Raw genomic sequence first — 22,402 nt, 5'->3', positions numbered from 1 at the left:
TTTTGAACATTTTCATTGTATTATTCACCAGCAAGTACTGTGTTCCAAAGTTTTAAATATCGGACATGTTTTAAAAATAGTCATCAAAATTGTAAATTATATTCGAGCATGTGGACTTAATAATTGTCAATTTGCTTCATTTCTGGAAGATATTGAATGTGAATACACCGATCTACCATATTATACGGAAGTTCGTTGGCTTTCGAGTCATAAAGTGCTAAAACAATTCTTCACATTGCTGGACAAAATCATAATTTTCTTGGAAACAAAAAATTATGAATGTGCTGAATTAAAAGATGGACAATGGATAAAGGACCTGGCTTTCTCAGTTGATATTACAAGTCATCTTAATCAACTTAATCTTAAGCTTTAAGACAAAAATCATGTTGTTACAATGCTATTTGATAATATTAATGCTTTCAAACAAAAATTATCACTTTGGCGAAAACAAATAGAAAAAGAAAACTTGTCTCACTTTGAAAACTGTCAATATCTATTGCTTAAATCACCTAAATTAAAATTTACAAAATATGCTCACCAAATTAAATCGTTAGAAATGGAATTCGATCAAAGATTTTCTGATTTTAAACGCTGTGAATTACAATTTCGATTTTTTACTTTACCTCTATCTATCGATATTGAAACTGTTGATGAAAACTTACAAATGGAATTAATTGAAATCCAATGTGATAATTTGCTGAAGCAAAAATATATGGATGTTGGAATTCCAGATTTTTATACATATTTATCTGTAGATCGGTTTCCTAAAATATTATCGTTTGTTACCCGTATACTGGCTATGTTCAGAAGCACTTATTTATGTGAGCAACTATTTTCTTTAATGAAAAATAACAAAAATTCAGAAAGGTCAAGGTTAACCGATCAACATTTATCATCAATTTTAAAAATTGCATCAGCTCAATATATTCAACCAAATTTTGATGACTTGCTTTGTGAAAAACGTTGTCAAATATCTTCTAAAAAGTAATATTAAACTGTGATTTTGTTTATTTTTTATTATAGCTTTTATTTTTGTTTTTATAAAAAAGATAAAATATTTATAGCTTAAGTTTAAAAAATAATATGAAATATAAAATGTCTATGTACGTATAATATACAATACATTGAGTCTAATAAATACATCATATAATCGTTCTCAAAACCATATTTTATTAATTTTTTGAACATTGAAAACATGCGGCTCCCGACTTATACAAAATAGATCATGTGGCCCACAATATCATATGAGTTTGACATGCCTGCTGTAGATGGATAAAAATTACAAGGTGGATAATGTTTGAAAAACCAAAAGAATAAAATGAATTTTTAAAAAACCGAAATAAAACTGATAAGTTGAAGTAAAATAAGTATTTAATGTTACATAACGTTTATAATACAAATTTCAACTTTCAACTTTTAATCGTTTGGGCTCTGTGCTTATTATTATTATTACAACCCATCTCGATTATATTATAAGATGAAAAAGTATTAAACATTTATGATGATAATTCAAATTTTGTGGGCCCTTGACACTGGGGGTCCAGGGCTTAAGTCCTATTAATCTCTATGTAGATCTGCCCCTGTACACAATACATATATACTGACTGGGTACCGCAAGCTTTCAATACAATCTGGCTGTGTTAAATGCTTCGAATGATATCATTCATGCACACTTGTTTGCCGCGGCAAACCTTCACATGAGCAAGTGATTGAGTTCCCGCAAGCATTGCACTGACTTAAAATAGCTAGCCACTAGCTGTAAATGTGAAAAGAAACACAAATGATAAAAGAGTTTAGACGTTAGAATAAATTATTATTGGCATATAAAAAATATATTGACAGTCAAAACTTTCTCTTAAGCATGCAGCACATACTAAACAAGCTCAGAGAATTCGCCTCTGGAGACAGGAGAGATACTATGAAGGATATTACCCATAATTTCAACTTGGTGATAGGGCCAATGTATGGATATGGCACACAATGGATATGGATCTACACATCACACACAATTGGATATGGATATCCGTAACCACTGGCCCATTTTGTGTGCTTATGTTCACCATTGTTCATAATCAAAAATGCCTAAAGTAGGCATGCAATCATGACATTGGACCATTGATGATTGGAAGAGAATTGCATGGACTGATGAATCATGATTTTTATTACACCAAGTAGACAGGAGAGCTTGAGTGTGCCACTTGCCCAAGGAAGCTTTTGCACCTGGATGCACTGAGATATATCCAGGCTGGTGATGGGAATTTGATGGTCTGGAAAATATTTTCTTGAGGAGCACTAGTGTGGCCATTGGCTACACTAGTGCTCCTCAAGAAAACTATTTACTATTACTATTTTTTTTGTAATTACTAGTTTTTTGTAATTAATTACTATTTATTTTATTACTATTTTTTTGTAATTAATAAAATTTTTAATTTAAGTTAGGCTTAAGGTTTCCTTTGTTTCTTTCCCCCTTTTTCTCTTTCTCTATCTTTAACCTGTTGACTAAGAAAAACAATGCTGTAAAAGAATAAAGCAATAAAATGAAGGGAAACAGAAGGTAGGAGTGGGGATCAAAGGTTTCCCTCTTAATTGTCCTACCATCTAGTGGGGAGTGAGTTATTAACAAGATAAATTGGACAGATATATATATATTAAGTAAAAGAAGAAAGAGCAAAATAAAGTGTCGGCGACAAAGATAGAAGAGTCAACAGTAGCCCTGCCCAACACTATGGAGCATCAAAGGAAAAGCCCGGGTATTTCTTCTTTCCCCTTGTTCTATCTTTATATTCACCATCTACGACTAGAAACAACATTTAAAACAACTTTTAAAAACAACATTATAAAAGAAGAGTAATAAAAGAAAATATAGAAGACAAAGAGAGAAGGACCTCAAGAGAAGGAGAGAAGAAAGGAACTCCGGATTGGGATGAGAGAAGTGAGGTAAGTGTAACTCAACGAGAGAGGTTGAGAAGAAGAAGCCATCCAACTTGTCAAAGGAGGCCAGAAACTTCCCATAGAACTCATAGAACTACTGATCGTATCGTACGGACTCGACACTGACGATACCGAGGAAAGTGAGTTATTAACAAGATAAATTGGACAGATATATATATATTAAGTAAAAGAAGAAAGAGCAAAATAAAGTGTCGGCGACAAAGGTAGAAGAGTCAACAGTAGCCCTGCCCAACACTATGGAGCATCAAAGGAAAAGCCCGGGTATTTCTTCTTTCCCCTTGTTCTATCTTTATATTCACCAATTCTTTTCCCCTTATAGTTTATAATTATAGTTTGTAAGTAGGTTAAGTATAGTTATAGGCGCTTGTAATAGGAATCGAGTTTTGTTTTGTTCTTTCATGTATATAAAGTTCTGTATTTTTACCGCCTACACATTGGGATCCGATGTATAAAGAACCTAATAACATAGCAAAGTAAAGAATAATTTGTAAATTATCAAGAATATGTTTGTAGTCCTCGTTTTATTCACAAAAACGAAACTAAAATAACTTTTCATTCGCTGTCGGTTATCACACTAGGACCCCCCTCATACCTGTGGTAGAGAGTTTGAAAACTGACACTTACCTGCAAATTGTTGCAGACAAAATACACCAGTTTATAGCATCTGTGTTTTCTGCCAGTGATGGCATCTTTCAACAGGACAACATACCATGCATATGGCAAAGAATGTTCAGAAATGGTTCCAATAACATGATGGGGAATTCTCTTTAATGACATGGTCTTCCAATTCCCCAGACGTTAACACTTATGAGATGCCTTGGATAAACAGTTACAAATTGCATCACCCAAACTCCATAATTTATGGAAACTGCAGTATCTACTGTTCCAGACATGGTATAAAATGCCAAGCACTACTTACCAGCATCTCATCATTACATCTATGTCTCATCAGTAAAGGCTTTTTTAGTGGTAATAGGAAGACTCACAACATATTAGATAGTTGGTTTTAATGTTTTGGCTTGTCAGTATATGGTTTAGTTTAGAGAAAAATTTTTGATTATGTTGTGACAATTGCTCATCATTTCTGTATATAAAATTAAATTGTCAGTTATGAAGCCTTTGTTTATCAGCTTCTAGAATGTTCCATTGCCCATTATTGCCTGGAAAGGAAATAAACCCAATAGGGGAACAGGAATAGGTATATATTAACTTGTGGTTGTGAGAGCAGCTCTCTTTTATTTTTGGTGCCATTACAGGAAGAACACAAAGGTGACCAGTGATGACAGGACTGTACAAAGAAAGTCAACAGACTCTACTCCAATTGACAAGATGACCAGGAAAAGATAGCAATTACGCAACATGAAAAAATGAGGACTTCTCACATACTCCTCCCCTCTCCCCTGTATTTTCAATTGTCTACAGATGATAGGATTGTCATGTAAAAAAATTTGTGAATTAAACTAATATGTAATTGGCCCGAAAAGACGAAATGTCTGATTGTAACAGGAACCTAAAGCATTCTAATATTTGATTACCCTCTGAATATCATGTATATCGGGTTTGATGTTAATTCAACTTTGTGTTGAGAAAATAAAAACTTACGATGTTATCTTTATTGAAGATGATCCAACTGCAGTTGGATGTTTTGTTTGCTTTTGAATTTAAAATATCCCAGAATGTTTATTTTTTTTTCATTTCTGACTTTCATGTAGAATTTTGTTTATGTTATGTCCTTATTCCTTAAAGAAAATTCAAAAATACTAGCAAAATAGTTTTATATTATTTAGTTTTTGTTCCAAGAAAATAATTTATGTATGTTACCTGCATATTATTTTAAAATGTATATTATTATGAAATGATGATGATAATAGTAATAATATAATAACTTTAATTTTTATGATTAGATTTATCCATCTTTGAAGAAATTAGGCTCATGGGTTGAAGATTTAATAAAAAGGATAAGCCATTTTGACAAATGGGTAATGATGGCTCATCCTCCAATAAAGTTTTGGTTATCAGCTTTTACTAAACCTAAAGGATTTTTAACAGCTGTTCTTCAAGAATATTCTAAAATAAATAAGGTAATTTTATTTTTTACATTTTACTAGACATTTTTAGTAATTATTTTTTTCTTAATTTAATAATGTATAAACTAAATGAAAACTTTTTGTTTTGTTTAAAATAATGAATTGTATTCTTAATATACTGTGAGGATTCGTGACGAGGTGTAACGGTTTCCGTGAACAGACCGACACAAAATAATAATCGAAACATGTTACTTTTACCAAAGGTATGATTTTATTCTCGCCAGAAAGAACAGAAACAGGTTCTTTATGGATCCCAACTTTACAAAGAAAGCCTTTTAACAGTCGAAAGAGCGCGCTCAAAACGGAACCCGACAAATTATACGCGTGCAGATCTTAAAACTAAACTTATTCTACTTATAACTAAGGGGAAGAACAAATATATACATGTAGATAAAAATAGACGAAGATTGAAATACTTTGGTGGGATACCGCTCTTGAGTCCTGTTTGATCTTTATAGGCTTCCCATGTTCTCGGTGAATCTCTCACTCTCCCGTCGTATCCTTTCCTTTTCTTCTGCTGCTAACTTATCCACCTTGTTCGAGATCGCTTCCTTTTCACACCTTCTCTCTCCGCAGTCCAGTCGAAAAGTGATTCACTTTCTCTCGTCGAGACCCACGGCGCCATCCCTTCTATTGTTCTATTCGTTGTCTCTTTCTTAGAAATTATAATCCCACCCAAAGGGTAAAAAGGAGTGGTGGGGAAAGTAAAGGAGGATAGATAATACAAAAGAAACAAAAGAATTGCTAACACTAACTTATATTACGTATTAAAAACATAAAATACGTGTATAATATGGCCGACGGCCACAATACATTATACGAGGCCTTATTTATCGACTTTCCAGCACCACCTCCACCACGCAATTAAATCACTCCCATAATACAATGTACAGAACTGTCACTTACGACAAGAAGCTTGCCACCCTGTACAAAGAAATTTCCAAAAGAAATATTTTTTGATTAGCTTTCCATAGAAGTCCATCAATTTTCTCCCGCCTCTGCAACACTAAAGACCATCCTGACAGGCACCACCTACTGGGCATCTATAGTATCCCTGGTCTTAGGTCCAACTGCCATTTAGAATACATAGGAGCTGTGACTCGTCTTTTAAATACCTGCCTCAAAGAGCATCATACGTCTATCAACAAAGGTTTGGCCAACATTGCTTTGGCTATCTATATCTCTGACCAGACATCCTAGTTGAATTCCATGAAGCATGCCTATTACATAACTCATCTAAGCAATCTTTCCAAAAGCATCTGGAGCAAGTGGAAACGTACAAAGCCACCCACAGTAACACTGCCATTATCTTTCATGTGGTTGACTCCTTCCCACAGCATGGAAATCTTTCTACAAAATATAGATTCTCACTATCCTCCCCTCCCATATAATATATATTTAAAAATAATACAGATTTGAAGACTAAATGCAAACTTTCCACAAATATTTCTTTTCTAAACATACTTGACTGCTGGTGATGTGCACAACCACAGAATCTAAACTTTATTTTTTATACCTAGGCTTAACAGATGTCCTGTTTTGACCGGGATTGTCCCGGTTTGACGATGTTGTCCCAGCATCCCAGCCAGTTTGTCATTTTGTCCTTGTTATTTGGTAAAATTTTAAAAGTGCCAAATATACAAGAAGTAAAAATAGTGCAGCCTCAAGTAAAATGGCAACTTGACAATTACACTCACTGATGCTAATCTAAATATTTCGTATCTAGATCTAAGTACTTTTAATGTTGTCTAGATGTTTTCCTCCAAAATTTATAGCATATGGCCTAATGAATTTAGATGTTTTATTTTTTTACAGAATTTATAATAGCACATAGCTTATGAGATCCAGATATTTTTATTTCATTTTTTTAGATATTTTGTTTCGATTAGAGTTGGCAATACTGAAACTTACACTGGTCATGTCATTGCTGCACATGTCCTATCATAGTCAGGTTCATATTGCTAGTTGGCATTTGTGATTATTTTGTATCATACCGGTACATTAAATTAATCTCCAAAATGCCAAAAAGAAACCATGTTTTTACTAATGATTGAAAAAGTGTTTGTGATCATATTGACCAAGTGAAAAATGAACTGTGCTTTTCAGAATTTTTAGTAACTCATGGTGGGCATTCAAACATTAAAAATCACTTGAAATGTGCAAAACATAAGACAAGTAATAGGAACTTCCTCAGATATATTGTCATATTTTAAATGTACCGATTTAAGTAACAAAGAATTTTTTAAAAAGTTTACACTAATGATAAATATTAATAACTTCTTAATAATAAGATATGTTTATTTCAGTTATTAAAAATTGCTTTTAACTCATTGTTTTTGTTAACAACTACTTTATTTAGCCTTTTCAATCATGGGTACCTATCCTACTAGGCTTAATTTTCTGTTGTATTTTTTCAAAATTGTCCCAGTTTGAGAAAAAAATATTATGGTAAGCCTATTTATACCATATGACAATATAATCTGTGTTCAAAACTGCTTCTTCTTTGATTAATGGTCTTGACCCTTTCCAATCTATGCTAATATTGGATAGATTAATAATTGACATAGTTTTTATAGGCTGTAATGTATTGCCTGTGCTAACAAACTAAGAATTACCCTGACTAAGATGATGTAGTAACTCCCGTAGCACATGGTGGCTGCAAGGTTGATCAAAACAAAAAACAAATCATGGATGAACGATTAGTCAGCATAAAAGTGTATGATGAAATAACTAAAGTTTGTAGTGAGTATGGTATCGATAAAAATCGGTCTCACAGTTGGTAAGGAAAACACAAGGGTCGTACAAAGAATTATCACTCGGACACAGGTTCCAGGAAGGAAAACTTAAACTTTATATATATATATATATGACAAAAAAATACAACAATCAAAACACTACTACATTAATTGCTGAAATAAAGAACCGCTTAGCCTAATAGTAATGTGGGGAACGTCACTCTCCACATCTTAACAGTCGTAACGAACCCCAGGTGGTAAGAGTTATTACTTCCTGGAACGGGACCGGACTCACCCTGTGGGACCTTTTGGTCAGCCAGTTGCCTTTTGTTAGCCACATCGTCGAGTCATGTAACTGTTACGCGAGCAGAAAATAAACGTAGTTTTGTTACTGTTCGTCTCATTCGTTTTTAATCGCGCGGAGTGACGAGAAGCAAAATTAATAGCAGTAAAAACACTACATTGGTGACCCGAACCCGGACTAATAACGTAATTCAACTAAGAAAACTACCGAATCCACCCATTGGAACCTTCATCAGGTACGTCGTTCTTCCTTGTTCACGACTTCAATCGTCAGATCATGGCCGAGATTGGAGCAGTAAAAATCCCTCCGTACAACTTTTCCGACCCAGCCTTATGGTTCCACATGTGCGAAAGCACATTTGCTCTAGGATCTCCAAAGCCGATCACGGAAAGTGCCACAAAGTTCAACTACGTAGTGGCTCATTTACCACCGGAAGTCGCATCAACGGTTAGAGACATTATTATTTCTCCGGACCGTACAGACCCGTACGGTCACATAAAGGTGGAACTTATTAAACGATCCGGCGAATCGTCTCAACAAGAGTTACGAAAACTATTGGCCGGAGAACAGCTAGGAGACCGCAAACCTTCCGAACTACTACGTGTTCTAAAGCGTCGGGCGGAAAATTTTCAAATCCCGGACGCAGTTATACTAGAGTTATTCATACAACATCTTCCGACTTCCGTCCAATCTATCCTAGCCGCCATTACCCCACTCGACGTAGACAAAGCAGCGGAAGTAGCGGACCGCGTGGTGGAAGTAACCCCTGCAACGATAGCTTCAGTGTCGCAACCTGAGAAGCCCGATACCTTAACCAACAAAATACTAGTCGAAATAGATAAACTTAACAAGCGAATCGATAAACTAACGCAGGCACGTCGGGATCGCAGCGACCATTTTTCTCGACGCTCCCGCAGTAGTTCAGGACATCGCAACAATTCCACTCACCGCAGTATCAACAACTACTGCTGGTACCACAACCGTTTTGGCGCAAAGGCACAAAAATGTACTCCGCCGTGTAGTTTTCCAACAAACGAGAGCGGCGAAGCGTAGAGGCGACATGCACTTTGCCGGAGCAATCTCGTCGCCTGTTCATCCTAGACAAGAGAACGAACGTAAACTTTCTCGTCGACACAGGTTCCGACGTATCAATATTTCCAGCCTCCTCGTCACAAAAGAAGCGCGCATCTCAAATGACCTTGATGGCAGCAAACACAACTGCAATTCATGTCTACGACCAACGAACACTCACTCTCGATTTTGGGTTAAAGAAAATTTTTCGTTGGAAATTCCTTATTGGCAACGTGTCAACAGCAATAATAGGCGCAGATTTCTTGTATCACTTCCATTTGGTACCGAATCTTAGACGAAAATGTCTCACAGACGTTCAGACAAAGGTAAACTCTCCAGGCAAATTATTAGAAACCTCCATCCACTCTATCAAGATAACGACCAACGACTCCATATATCATAAGATATTGGAAGAATTTCCTGAGATCACCAGACCTCCACGTCCTAACCAACCCGTAAAACACAACGTTGTACATCACATAGAAACTGTTGGTCAGCCCGTAACTGCGAAACCACGTCGCCTAGCACCCGATAGGCTTAAAATCGCTAAGGCCGAATTCGATAAGATGATAGCTCTCGGCCATATGCGAACATCAAAAAGCAATTACGCATCACCACTCCACATGGTCACCAAGAAAAACAGTTCAGATTGGCGACCCGTGGGAGATTATCGTGCTCTAAACGCACAAACCATAAAGGACAGATACAGCGTTCCAAACATCGCAGATTTCACATCGGAACTGCACGGAACACAAATCTTCTCTCACATAGACTTAATCAAGGCCTATCATCAAATACCCATCTACCCACCGCACGTGCACAAAACAGCTATAACGACACCGTTTGGTCTCTTCGAGAGTACCAGGATGCAATTCGGATTGTGCAACGCATCCGCAACATTTCAACGGTTCATCGACGAAGTAACCAGAGGACTCCCCTTTGCATATGCTTTCGTCGATGACATATTAATAGCGTCACGCTCCCAGGAAGAACACATCTCGCATCTTCGCGACTTATTCCAACGCCTCCAAGAATATGGGTTAACCATAAATCCGTCGAAATGCACCTTCGGCGTACCATTAATCGAATTTCTCGGATTCAAGGTCTCGGGAAAGGGTCTGGAACCACTCCCTGATAGAGTCAGAGCCATCCGAGAATTTCCCAAACCTTCGTCTCTCACTCAACTTAGACGATTCTTAGGCGTAATAAATTTCTACAGGAGATGCATCCCTCGAGCGGCGCACACCCTCGCCCCGCTAGTGCAGCTACTAGAAGGAAAAAAGAACGGGAAACGTACGTCACTCACTCGGAAAGCAGAATCACGATCTCTGCAATGGTCAGAAGCGGCAGAACAATCCTTCGTATCAGCTAAGGAAGCACTGTCCAAAGCCACACTTCTCCACCATCCACTACCCGGAGCTAAACTATGCATATGGGTAGATGCGTCAGACGTAGCGGTTGGAGGAGCACTGATGCAATACAACAGGAAATGGGAACCCATCGCCTTTATCTCAGCGAAACTGGCACCAAATCAACGCAACTGGTCAGCTTACGACAGAGAACTATTGGCAATATACACATCAATAAAACGATTTCGCCACATGCTAGAAGGCCGTGAATTCACGATCTACACGGATCAAAAACCGCTCATATATGCCTTCAAACAAAAACCAGATAAATGTTCACCACGACAAATGCGGCATCTCGATTTTATATCCCAATTCTCTACGGATATACGTCATATTCCGGGCACAGCTAACACGATAGCAGACGCGCTCTCCCGCATCGAGATAGATTCGATCACCTCTGCTTCTCCTGTAGACTTCCGAGAGCTAGCCACAACGCAAGCTACAGATTCGGAACTTCATCAATTGTTAAAGGATCCTATGTCGCTCAAATTAGAGCCGAAATCCTTTCCACCTAACGAAATCGACCTATACTGTGACACATCATCCGGAACACCTCGCCCCTTCGTGCCGCATAATCTCCGACGAACCATTTTCGACCATCTACATGGACTTTCTCATCCAGGAGCAACAGCAACCACTAAGCTAATTTCGAGCCGTTATGTTTGGCCGGGCATGCGGAAGGACATCCGTCAGTGGGCACGACATTGCATCCCCTGCCAGAAATCGAAAATTCACCGCCACGCCTGGACACCGATAGGAAAGTTTACACTTCCGGAAGCAAGATTTTCCCATCTTCACATGGATCTGATAGGACCACTTCCGCCAGCTGACGGGAAACACTACTGCCTTACAGTGATCGACCGTTTTACCAGATGGCCAGAGGTCATCCCAATTGCCGACATATCTGCTGAGACGGTATGCCGAGCCTTTTTCTCAGGTTGGATCGCAAGATTCGGATGCCCTACTACGATCACCACCGATCAAGGACGTCAGTTCGAATCGAACCTCTTCCGAGAACTGACCAGACTTCTCGGCACCAATCGCATCCATTCGGCAGCATACCATCCCCGATCAAACGGTTTAATAGAACGATTACATAGACACCTGAAGGCATCGCTAATGGCACACGAATCCTCCAAATGGACCGACGCCCTTCCGGTAGTCCTCCTGGGAATTCGTTCAGCACTTAAAGCCGATATAGGCGCAACAGTAGCTGAACTGTTATATGGTACCCCGTTAAAATTACCAGCTGACATCATTAGCCCCGACACCCCACGAATTTCTTGCGAATCTTTTGTCAGCCAACTAAAAACCCACATGGCCAATCTGAAACCGTTAGCAACTTCCGCTCATTCCACAGAGAAAATTTTCATTCATCCAGAACTAAAAGAGTGTACACATATTTTCTTAAGATTCGACGCAAACCGACCTCCTCTTCGTCAACCTTACTCAGGCCCATACAAAGTGCTAGAAAAACACGACAAAACACTAGTAATTGACATCCAAGGTCGCAAATCCACCGTCTCAATTGACAGAGTAAAACCAGCGTATATCTTACAGGACGAACCACTTCAGAAATCTAGTATAAAACCCGTCCAATCAAGACCATCACAGACACCATCTTCATCTGCAACAGCGAATAACAAAAAACTGGAAACGACCTCCAAAAAAGATCAAACTGTTACCACGAGATCAGGCCGTCATGTTCATTTTCCTAAAAGACTAGTCACCATAATGTAACGTTAAGCGATTCGTTCGACATCAGTTCTATCGCTCGTCCCTCACTGGGGGATACTCTGTGGGGAACGTCACTCTCCACATCTTAACAGTCGTAACGAACCCCAGGTGGTAAGAGTTATTACTTCCTGGAACGGGACCGGACTCACCCTGTGGGACCTTTTGGTCAGCCAGTTGCCTTTTGTTAGCCACATCGTCGAGTCATGTAACTGTTACGCGAGCAGAAAATAAACGTAGTTTTGTTACTGTTCGTCTCATTCGTTTTTAATCGCGCGGAGTGACGAGAAGCAAAATTAATAGCAGTAAAAACACTACAGTAATATTTACAGTATATAACAATGAAGAGAACATGCTGAGAGAACCAACACATTCATTGAATATTGTTCGATCTGAACAAGAAATTTTTCAACAGGAACAGGTGCACTACACACTTGTATGGGTTATTCCCTTTATCCTCTATCTCTCATCAACAGTTATTACACTCTGGGTGGAATATCCATGTGGATGCAAATGGATTTGTCCAAACCTGAGTCCAGCTACCTTCAACCCTTACTTCGTTTCCTCACCTTTCCGACCTATTCGTTTCCGACCTTTGTCGAAGCTTCCTCACCTTAGTATCCTTCTGCTAGTGTACTTTCCCTCTGTCCACAGTGAAGTCTCGAAGAAAAAAAAAAGCTTCGTGCATGTTATACACTCCCTTTTATAACCCCTGCCATCTGGGACTTTTAGCCAGTTACGTTATGTCATCACAACCAACCCCAGACCAATGAGTGGTTGCCGAAGACGGAGGTACGTGACAAACGGAATGTTTTATAAAAAAAAAATATCGCAACAATGTAGGGCTCCAATGCAGGGCCAATCCCGATACACATAAAAAAATAAAATGAAGAAAAAAAATATATACTTATAACAAATTAGTGACAGAGCACTACAAGTTTATTTGTGACACTAAACACACTTAAAACATTCTATACAAATCAGTGGCGTAGCCACTGATTTGTATAGAATGTGTCAGCCGCCCGGGGCGGAGAAAAATTTCGCCGCCCCCTTATTTAGGTATTTTTACAAGATATTATTATTTATTGTGAAATTTTGCCGCCCCCACTACGCTACGCCACTGATACAAATACAGTACAAATTACAGGCCTGTTACAAGTTTTGTTTTCATTCACACCTTCTCCTATCCTTCCTCCACTGTGTGAGGCTCCTTCGATACCCGACAAGAATACAAAATAATAGCGCAAAGAAACAAAAGCAAATTGAAAAATAAAAAATATTCCATCAATGCCATAAGACAGAGGTGTCCAAACTTACAGCCTGCAGGCCAGACCCGGCCCAGCAGGTGATTTTATCTGGCCTGCGAAGGCTTTTGAAAAATACTGATTTTTTCGCGTGAACCCATTTGATTTTCAAAAATGTATATCGAAAATTGAAAAAAAAATGCAAAAATCATATTTGATAAAAAAAGGATTTAAAATGCAAAAGAGTTTCCAAATTTAAAGCAATTTGTGTGTAAATTTATTTCTATGTTTGGGACTATCTATACAGGGTGGGCCAGCGAAAACGAAACGGCAGAGTGTTCGTGTTCGTCCAAGCAAAGCGCTCGGACAGGTCGATTTGACTCTCGAGGGGACATCTTTTGCAATAAAGTTTTTGCGATTCTGAATACAACAGACAACAAAAAATTTTAAAAACTCATTTATTTTGTATTAACTAAACAAGCATTTATTTCGAAAAAAATGTTTGTTTAGTTAATATTCAGAATCGCAAAAACTTTATTGCAAAAGATGTCCCCTCGAGAGTAAAATCGACCTGTCCGAGCGCTTTGCTTGGACGAACACGAACACTCTGCCGTTTCGTTTTCGCTGGCCCACCCTGTATGTGAGAACAAACTTTTTCCAGGGTGAAGTATCTGAAATCAAAGTACAGGGCAAATTTATCGGATGATCATTTGCAATCATTGCTTATAATTGGTGTTTCAGATTTTAATCCCAACTTTAAACAAATTCTTCAGCAAAAAACACAGTTCCATCATTCCCATTAAAAGTTGCATGAAATAATTTTCTAATTATGTATAATTTAGCTACGTTTGTTTAGTATTGGTGTATCTGCAATTAACTGTAAAAAATAAAATTCAATGCTACCTTAGTCATAATGAGATTTTTTTAATTCACATATTCACGTGGCCCACCGTAAATGTATTTAAATTCAATCTGGCCCTTGAGGCAAAAAGTTTGGACACCCCTGCCGTAAGATATTGGGCTAGATAAAGGCTATAATATTATTTTAATTATGAAATAATTTGGTACTAGAGTGAGGCTTTAGGTGCCATCTCTTATTAACATTAATAATTATAATTTAATTAAATAATTTTCAATAATTTAAAAATATTGGAAGAAAAATTAATGTTAGGCACCATCTCTTATTAACGCCTCACTCTAGTACCAAATTATTTCATAATTAAAATAATAATATAGCCTTTATCTAGCCCAATATCTTATGGCATTGATGGCGTGTAGATTAGAATGTCTATGGTATTAATGTTATTTTTTTATTTAATAAAAAAGATATGAACAAAAAAAATTATAGGTTTTGACAACTCTCCAATTAGTCCTTCATTTTTTTTTGGTCGCTCCTTTCTCCCTTCATTCATATTTCACTTGGATGCAGACAGATTCTTAAACGGTGTCATTATTTCCTGTTTTCTAGTATGGTTGCCCTTCCTGACTTCTTCCTTTCAGGTTGACTGTCACTCACACTTCCTTGTTTTGTGACGACCTCTGTTGTCCTCGATGAGCTCTTGCTATCCACTGCATCATCCAATAGCCAAAAAAACCAAAAACTGAAAAAGTGCCTCTTGCCTCTCATGTAGACACACACCGTATGTATATCCCTCACCAGAAGAAACTACACTGTCCCATATGACCAACCCTTTGGTCAAACCCTATATCTTATATCCCATCAACTGAGAACCGGTGGTATAGAGGAAGGAAATGGAGGGGGCATGTATAATAATGGGAGATGATACAATAAAAATGAAATAATAAACACACAAAAAATTAATTACAAAATAATAGCCACGAAGTGCTACAATGATATTGTCTCATTTTGTAGCACCATCTGAAGTCTGTTTGACTCACAAATTGCATAACTGAAAAAATTGAATCATATATGTATTCCCTTTCAAATGTCTGATGCTTCTGTTTTCATTTCATTTCATGGCTGTCAGCCCACATTGAGAAGGGGTGTAACTTGTCTCCTTAGAGCAACCATCAGTCTCTCTCAAAAATACTCCAGAAGCATCAAGATACTCTTGTTCAAGAATCGATTTTTCTTATGATGAAACTGATAAACAACATTATAACCAGTATAAGTAATTGCTATGTAGCATGTATGTGTGCAGAAGACAGCTACACGTCATATTAATCATGTTCTGTGCAAAAAGACTTATAACAATGCTTTGTACTTTTTCTTGTTTTTGGTTTGATGTAATTTAGATTAAATTTTTGTTTTATAATTGTTTTGTTTCATAAAGTATTCTGATTAGAACAGCATAAATCTTAATATACAAGCATTCTGCTTATATGTTAAGTTTCATGCTGTTCTAATCACTAGTTTTTGAGATACAGGTGAAATTAATGGTTATACTTATTTTTTGGATAAATATGAGTGTATTTATACAATTTAAAATTATTAATGTTATTAATCATTAGTATATTTACATATTAGATACCATTTGATGCCTTATCTTGGGACTTTATTGTATCAACAAGAGAAGAAGGACACATTACAGAATTTCCAGAAGTGAGTGATAGGATTTTTATAACAACTAATAATGAATTACACAAATTTTTAAAGTAAAAACTATTTTATATTTTAATTATAATTTCAAATATCCTTAGTTTTGAGTGTTAAATCTAAAATTCATCGCTAAAAATTATTTTTAACTTTCATTTTCAATATTTACATTCAATTTACTGAAACTTTATAATTTTTATCATTTAGTATCTTACAAATTTCATCTTAGAATTTTTCTTTTGAAGTGATATTGTTGATGTTGATAATTAAAATTATCAGTTATTTAATATAAATATGAAAATGGTTGAAATATAAAAATTATTTTGAAATAAAAGTATGATATCTCGGACAGCATTTGCATTCTATTTAAAGTTCTAAAAGTGGAATAAAAATAAAAGCTATTAGGACCTATAATTTTTAGTTATTTTAACTAAACAATTGTCAGTTTTACAGTATCAGTATTTTTAATCTTATCCTTATCCAAACATCACATTTGCTTGATTAATGGAAATTTTTTGCAGATAAACAAATTTGATTGTTTTTTTTAAGAAAATATTTTAAAATTGCTGATAAATATTTACCCATAATAGGATAACATTTAATATGGGCAGAGTTATCAGAAACTATATTTTGTTTGAAAGAAACATTTAAATAATTAATTAGTGCTGTAGTGTCTTGCTCCTGTACATCATATTTTTCCATTAACAATAGAGTCGTGCCAGTCATCTATCTAATACCTTTCAGGGGAAAATTTTCGAATTGAAATAATATGACTTTCAGTTTGTATTGGAAGTTCTTATATAGTTAATTGGGGTCTCCTGTCCTTAAGTTTTTCATATCTGGTCTTGGCATTCATTTATCTAACTCTATTCTCAAGATTAAGGAAAGACAACAGATGGATGGACAACAGTGGAAATTTATAGGTCTATAATTTTTTCAAATTGCAGCCCAATTAAGATGATAATGACTTTTTATAGAAAAGTCATAGTTCAATTCTAAGGAATTTAATACAGTATATATTAATGCTATATATTAACTCATCTAATTTAATATTAGCGAGGTTGAGGCTGAAGTTTTAAACACGAAAACGTGTACATTGGACTTTGAGCACCACTTTCCTGTAAGCCTAGAAGATTGACAATGGCATTTGGAATGTCAAGCATGATTCCACTGACTTTCCAAACGCAATTATCAAACTTCTAGGTTTACAGGAACGCGGCGCTCAACATCCGACGTACACATTTTCACATTTAAAACTTCAGCCTCAACCTCACTATTTCTTTCTATCACGGCTCTTTTTATTAATGTTTTTGAATATTAAAAAGCTGCAAGCTTAGGAAACATGACATTGTATCAAATGATTTTTCATGGTGTTTACTTGTAAATTTGTGAAAAGTTTTGGTGTGATATCTGTCAGTTTTTTGATTTAATAATATCTAAATAATTGATGGCTATAGTATTTAAGTATTTAATTTTATCTAAGAAAGACTTAATATAAACATTATTCTTTCAGATTTAACAACATATCTGACTTAAAAGTTTGTGCTTTCTGTATTTATTAATAACATGATATTCTATCCAAGTAAATACAAATTTTGTTCGATCATTTCAGTTGAGAAATCCGATAGGAACATTTATTTTTAGTGAGATAATTCTTATAAGTAAAATTTTGAGTTGAAAAAATAAGATATAAAATGTGCTTAGTTGGTTGTTAGATTAGATTTGTCAAGAACAAAGCAGCTTCTGATATCTTAATGAATAGGAAAAGATTTATGTAATTGCATACATCTAGTAGGAATGTTAATGTGTATTCATAATGTATCTATAGCCTCCAAAGAAATTATTATTATATAGTTTTCAAATAATTATACAAAGCAATCTTCATTTTTACTGGAGTATAAGATTTCTGGATGAAGAGGCCATGCTTCCTTATTATTTTACTAGCTTTCCACATTTGACTTATATGCTGAAGATAGTCCAAAGTGAGTTTGAAAACATTTCATAATAAATATTTTTGTTTTCCTAAAGCAAGAAGTTTTGTATTTTGACTTATTAAACAAAATTTATTTTAAATAATGTGAAAAATAAGAAAATAAAAGTTGAAATTAATATACAGTAGTATTATACCATATGAATATTATTATACTATTCCTTTATACTTATAAAGGAATAGTATAATAATATTGCCTTCAAATTTCATGATGACCAGGAAAAAACATAAACAATGGGTGCAATCTTACATCATCAAAGACAAACAAATCCATCCTGTAAACTACTGATATAATATTTGAATGATCCCATGCAAGTATTTGCCCTTTATTTTTGGTGATTTTGTTACAATAATTTATGATTAACTGCCCAGTGCCATGTCACAATAAATTCCTCCTGTCTATCTATTACACTTCAAATTAGGATGGCAAAATGATTAAATCTTGAAATGACAAGGATTATGAAATACTGTAGGTTTGAGTAGGGAGAAGATGGTAGTTTGTTGTCCTGCCCATTTTATTTATTAATTAATATATTTTTATAATTGTGCCTAGAATTTTTAACAGTTTTACATATTGACACAGGTAAGAAGCCTCAAATAAAAAGTCACCTCTTCCATAAAGAATGTTGTGTTGCTGAGGTATTGAAAAGGAAAAAATATGAAAAAATTTTATTGTTTCTTCCAATATTTTTTTTATGTACAGAAAAATATGCTGTGAAATTATTCTCTTATTATTGTATTTATTGAATTTCTAATTTAATTATTCTTTCTGTTAAAACTTTTGAAAAGAGTTTACTGTAAGTTAAAGACTACTTTAGTTTTATTTTTATCCAGCTAAAATTTCTTTATAATTTAGGAAGGGATATATGTAACTGGTATCTATATTGAAGGAGCTGCTTGGGATCGTCATAACCATTGTTTGATTGAAGCAAAACCTATGCAATTAACTTATCCATTTCCAGTTGTCAACTTTAAACCTACAGAAATTAAGAAGAAAAAAGATAAAGGTAAAATTTATGTATTTAAATTATGTATTATTTCAGCTGAATTTCAAAATATACTAAAAACTGAAATTTTATTAATGATTGATTTAAAGGAATATTGTAAAAAAGCTGGAAATTTTAAAATAAAGTACAGTAATACCTCGGTTTTCTTTGACTTTGGTTATTGTCGGTTTCAGTTTTCATCAATTTTTTTTGCAAAAAATTTGTCTCAGATTTCGTCAGTGTGCCCAAGTGACCTCACTGCTAATTTTGTGAAAACAAAGGTCAACCCGTGTGTTTTCCAGCTCAGTGTGGTGTTATTTCTCATTGTGTGAGCATTACCCCACAATTGCCCACCATTGGCCAATGGTTCCATTCCCTAAACACTGGGAGTTCAGTTGTGGGTTTGTGCTTTGCCAGGATGGGCTGGCCACGATGAAGTTTTCCGGGTTTTCTCCACGTCTGTAATGCCTGAATAGGGGCCAGTTACCCTTAAATGGACCTCCCGGAAGGCATTATTCCCTCGATACGACCATCATAAATGCGTACAACGACAATTACATCACACTTTACCACAGGGCGATATAGGCTAAAAACTCATGTCCAACTAGCTTCTACAAGACAAGACATTACCCCGCGTGTCTAGCCGAACAATTCCATTGCTTTCCTTTAGATTAATCTTTTATATTAATTTCTTATAATTTTTTAGTATTTAACACTATATTAATTCTCTATAAAATGTGTTTTTGGTATGTATTTTGGAGTGTCTAATTGGATTTACTTTGTCTTATGGATTACTTTCATATGGAAATAATTGCCTCTGTTTTTGTCAGATTCAGATTTCACCGATTGTTTTAGAACGGATTATCAACGAAAACTGAGGTATCACAGTATTCTGTTTTTTCTCTGGTGAACATTGATCATTAATGTGTAATTTTCAGAGAGTGTACTTTACCTTTGCCTTGTAATCAGGCAGGCAGTTGTCCACAAACAAAAGTGAAAACAAAGTATACCGTGTATTGCTATACATATAATGGCTTTAGGGTTTGTCAGAATAAATAATAATATAATTAATTATTATTATTTATTATTCTATATCCCATAAATTAGATTTATTTCCAGATTAATCATATTGCATTTTCAAGTAAGTAGTTTGGTTGCTAAATAAGCAATTTCGTTTCTTTCATTTTATTGATTGATATTAATAAAACAATTGATCATACTAATTTTTGAGTATTAATGATTTTATAATAATAATAACTAACAAAGAATGTGCAGTGTTGCCTTGAGTTTCAGGGCAATGCTGCACATTCTTTGGGGGTTGGGAGGGGGTTGAGTTGTCCTCATTATAGAGTATATTTACCATAGGGTGACAAAGAGTAACTATGCAAAATTTGGTGTAAATCAGTCAAAGAGTTTGGCAATTTTTGGGAAAGAAATCAGGGGAAGGAGTGAGGATCCAAGTTTTGAAAGTAGCCTACATTTTATGGAGGCTTGTAGAGACTAACTCTGTAAAATTTGTCCAGACTGCTCAAAAGATTTGGGAGTTTGGGGTAGGAGAAGAAATCAGAGAAGGAATGAGGGGGTCTGAGTATGTCTTGCATAGGGTACCAGAGAGTAACTTAGCAGAATTTGGTCCAGATTGATCAAAAGGTTAGGGAGTTTGTAGGGAAGATGAAATCAGTAGGAAGGAGTGAGGAGTATGAGTGTTAAGATAGCTTACATACATCAGAAAGTAATAAGCCTTCCAATCATCTCTTGACATGGATGTATTTCGTGAGAATTGCTACTTTCTTTTAGATACTTTATTGTCAATAAGGCTCATTCAGATAAGATTGCAGATGTGAATGATGCCATTGGGACCTTAACAGAGCTATAGAGCATGCATGTCCATAGCAGCATAAAAGTCAAAGAAACCATACCTTTATATGTGACTCTTTGCAAGATACAACCTGACGAAATAAGCCTACTTTCAGGCTCTACAGGGATTCACACTGCGTTCCACTAAGCCTAACATGAATATAATGTTCAGCCTAGCAATGGTCAGATATTCTAATGATATTTATCAGTAAAGAATAAAGAAGTCTGACATGTCACCCTTTTCAAGATATTTGCCCCAAATATGGAACCCCAACTGTGGCAGTTCCAGTCACCATCTTGCTTGCAGACATCGTGTTTACAAGCAACTTATGTTTTGGCATGGTGACCAGTGCCTTTAACATAAATAATAATTGTATTATCTTCCACTGTACAAAAACAGTTTTTGTCTTGAACCAATACTACTGCCTATTCTCCATGCTCTGCATTGGTCAAGGTGAGTGATAGCTCCTCATGTAGTTGTTCAGTGTTCACTACCACTTGCACCTCAGCACCTATGTGGAGTTGAGCCCCCACACTCACCCCTTAAAACTCTATAACATCAAGTACTCCACAAACAGTTAAGTGGGCTACTCAAAGCTGGAATAGTCACCTGGGCTGAATAGTTAAATGAGATAGTCTTAGCGGAGCATTCGGCATGACTCGATTGTTCCATGGAAAAAGGTTGACTTTGGCAGGCTATATCTTGTGAAGGATCCCATACAGAAGTATGATTTCTTCGACTTTTTTGTTCCTATAAGTATGCTCTACATCTCTTTTAAAGCCCAACAGTGTCATTCACATCTGCAAATGTGCCCTCATTCTCACGTGTGTGCACTTGAAAAGTAACCAAAAGAACTCAATTTATGTAGATAGATATCTGATAACATAAGACTAATTCTTAGTTTTAAATAATAGTACAGTAGGATTAATACTAAAACAATGAACAGCTAAAAATGTTATAGGCCTACTTACAAAATTTAGTTTCATATAAGGGAACTCATTATAGTTGTAAGTATAAGTAACATAAGAGAATATTTATAAGAAATGAACGACCAAGACAATATAAACAAAGCATATACATAACTACCCAAACTGCACAAATCAAAACCAAAACCTCAAATATATGATGATAAGTTTCAAAAAGTCCACCAGGTGGTGAAGAGGATTGACCATAAATGGAACAGACAAACATTGATGTGAGACAAATCCAATGGTAAAAACATCATTCTTGTGTATTTTCTTTTCTTAATATAAAAATAATATATATCCTATGTTTATCTGAAAGGAATAAGCTTTTCAATAGTGAAAAAATATTTAAAATTGGTTCAGTAGATTCCAAGTTTACCTCTAGCAAACAAACAAAGACTCTCGCTTTATCTATAGTATAGATATACATATAGGTAATAATACTATAATCACAATAAAATATATAATAAAAAACAATCATAATATACAAAAATCATAGTAATCTTTCAG

General features: G+C 35.4%; 2 protein-coding genes across 2 annotated transcripts in view; both read left to right on the top strand.

The window, feature by feature from the left end:
- Nucleotides 1-22,402, top strand: part of LOC136980687 (dynein axonemal heavy chain 2-like) — a 647,596-nt gene that overhangs the window by 622,871 nt on the left and 2,323 nt on the right. The window contains exons 71-73 of the mRNA XM_067276853.1: nt 4,857-5,033; nt 16,025-16,099; nt 18,940-19,090. Coding sequence (XP_067132954.1) covers nt 4,857-5,033; nt 16,025-16,099; nt 18,940-19,090 — 403 coding nt within the window. The remainder of the gene's footprint in view (nt 1-4,856; nt 5,034-16,024; nt 16,100-18,939; nt 19,091-22,402) is intronic.
- LOC136980703 (uncharacterized) lies at nt 8,303-9,480 on the top strand. The gene has a single exon (XM_067276892.1). The coding sequence runs from the start codon at nt 8,355-8,357 to the stop codon at nt 9,129-9,131; it is 777 nt and encodes a 258-aa protein (XP_067132993.1). The 5' UTR covers nt 8,303-8,354; the 3' UTR covers nt 9,132-9,480.

Source organism: Centruroides vittatus, unplaced genomic scaffold (genome assembly GCF_030686945.1).
Source record: "Centruroides vittatus isolate TY-2023 unplaced genomic scaffold, ASM3068694v2 contig_717, whole genome shotgun sequence".
NCBI classification, from domain to species: domain Eukaryota; kingdom Metazoa; phylum Arthropoda; class Arachnida; order Scorpiones; family Buthidae; genus Centruroides; species Centruroides vittatus.
Note: the sequence above shows the minus strand (reverse complement) of the source record. Positions and strands in the feature narration are given on the sequence as shown.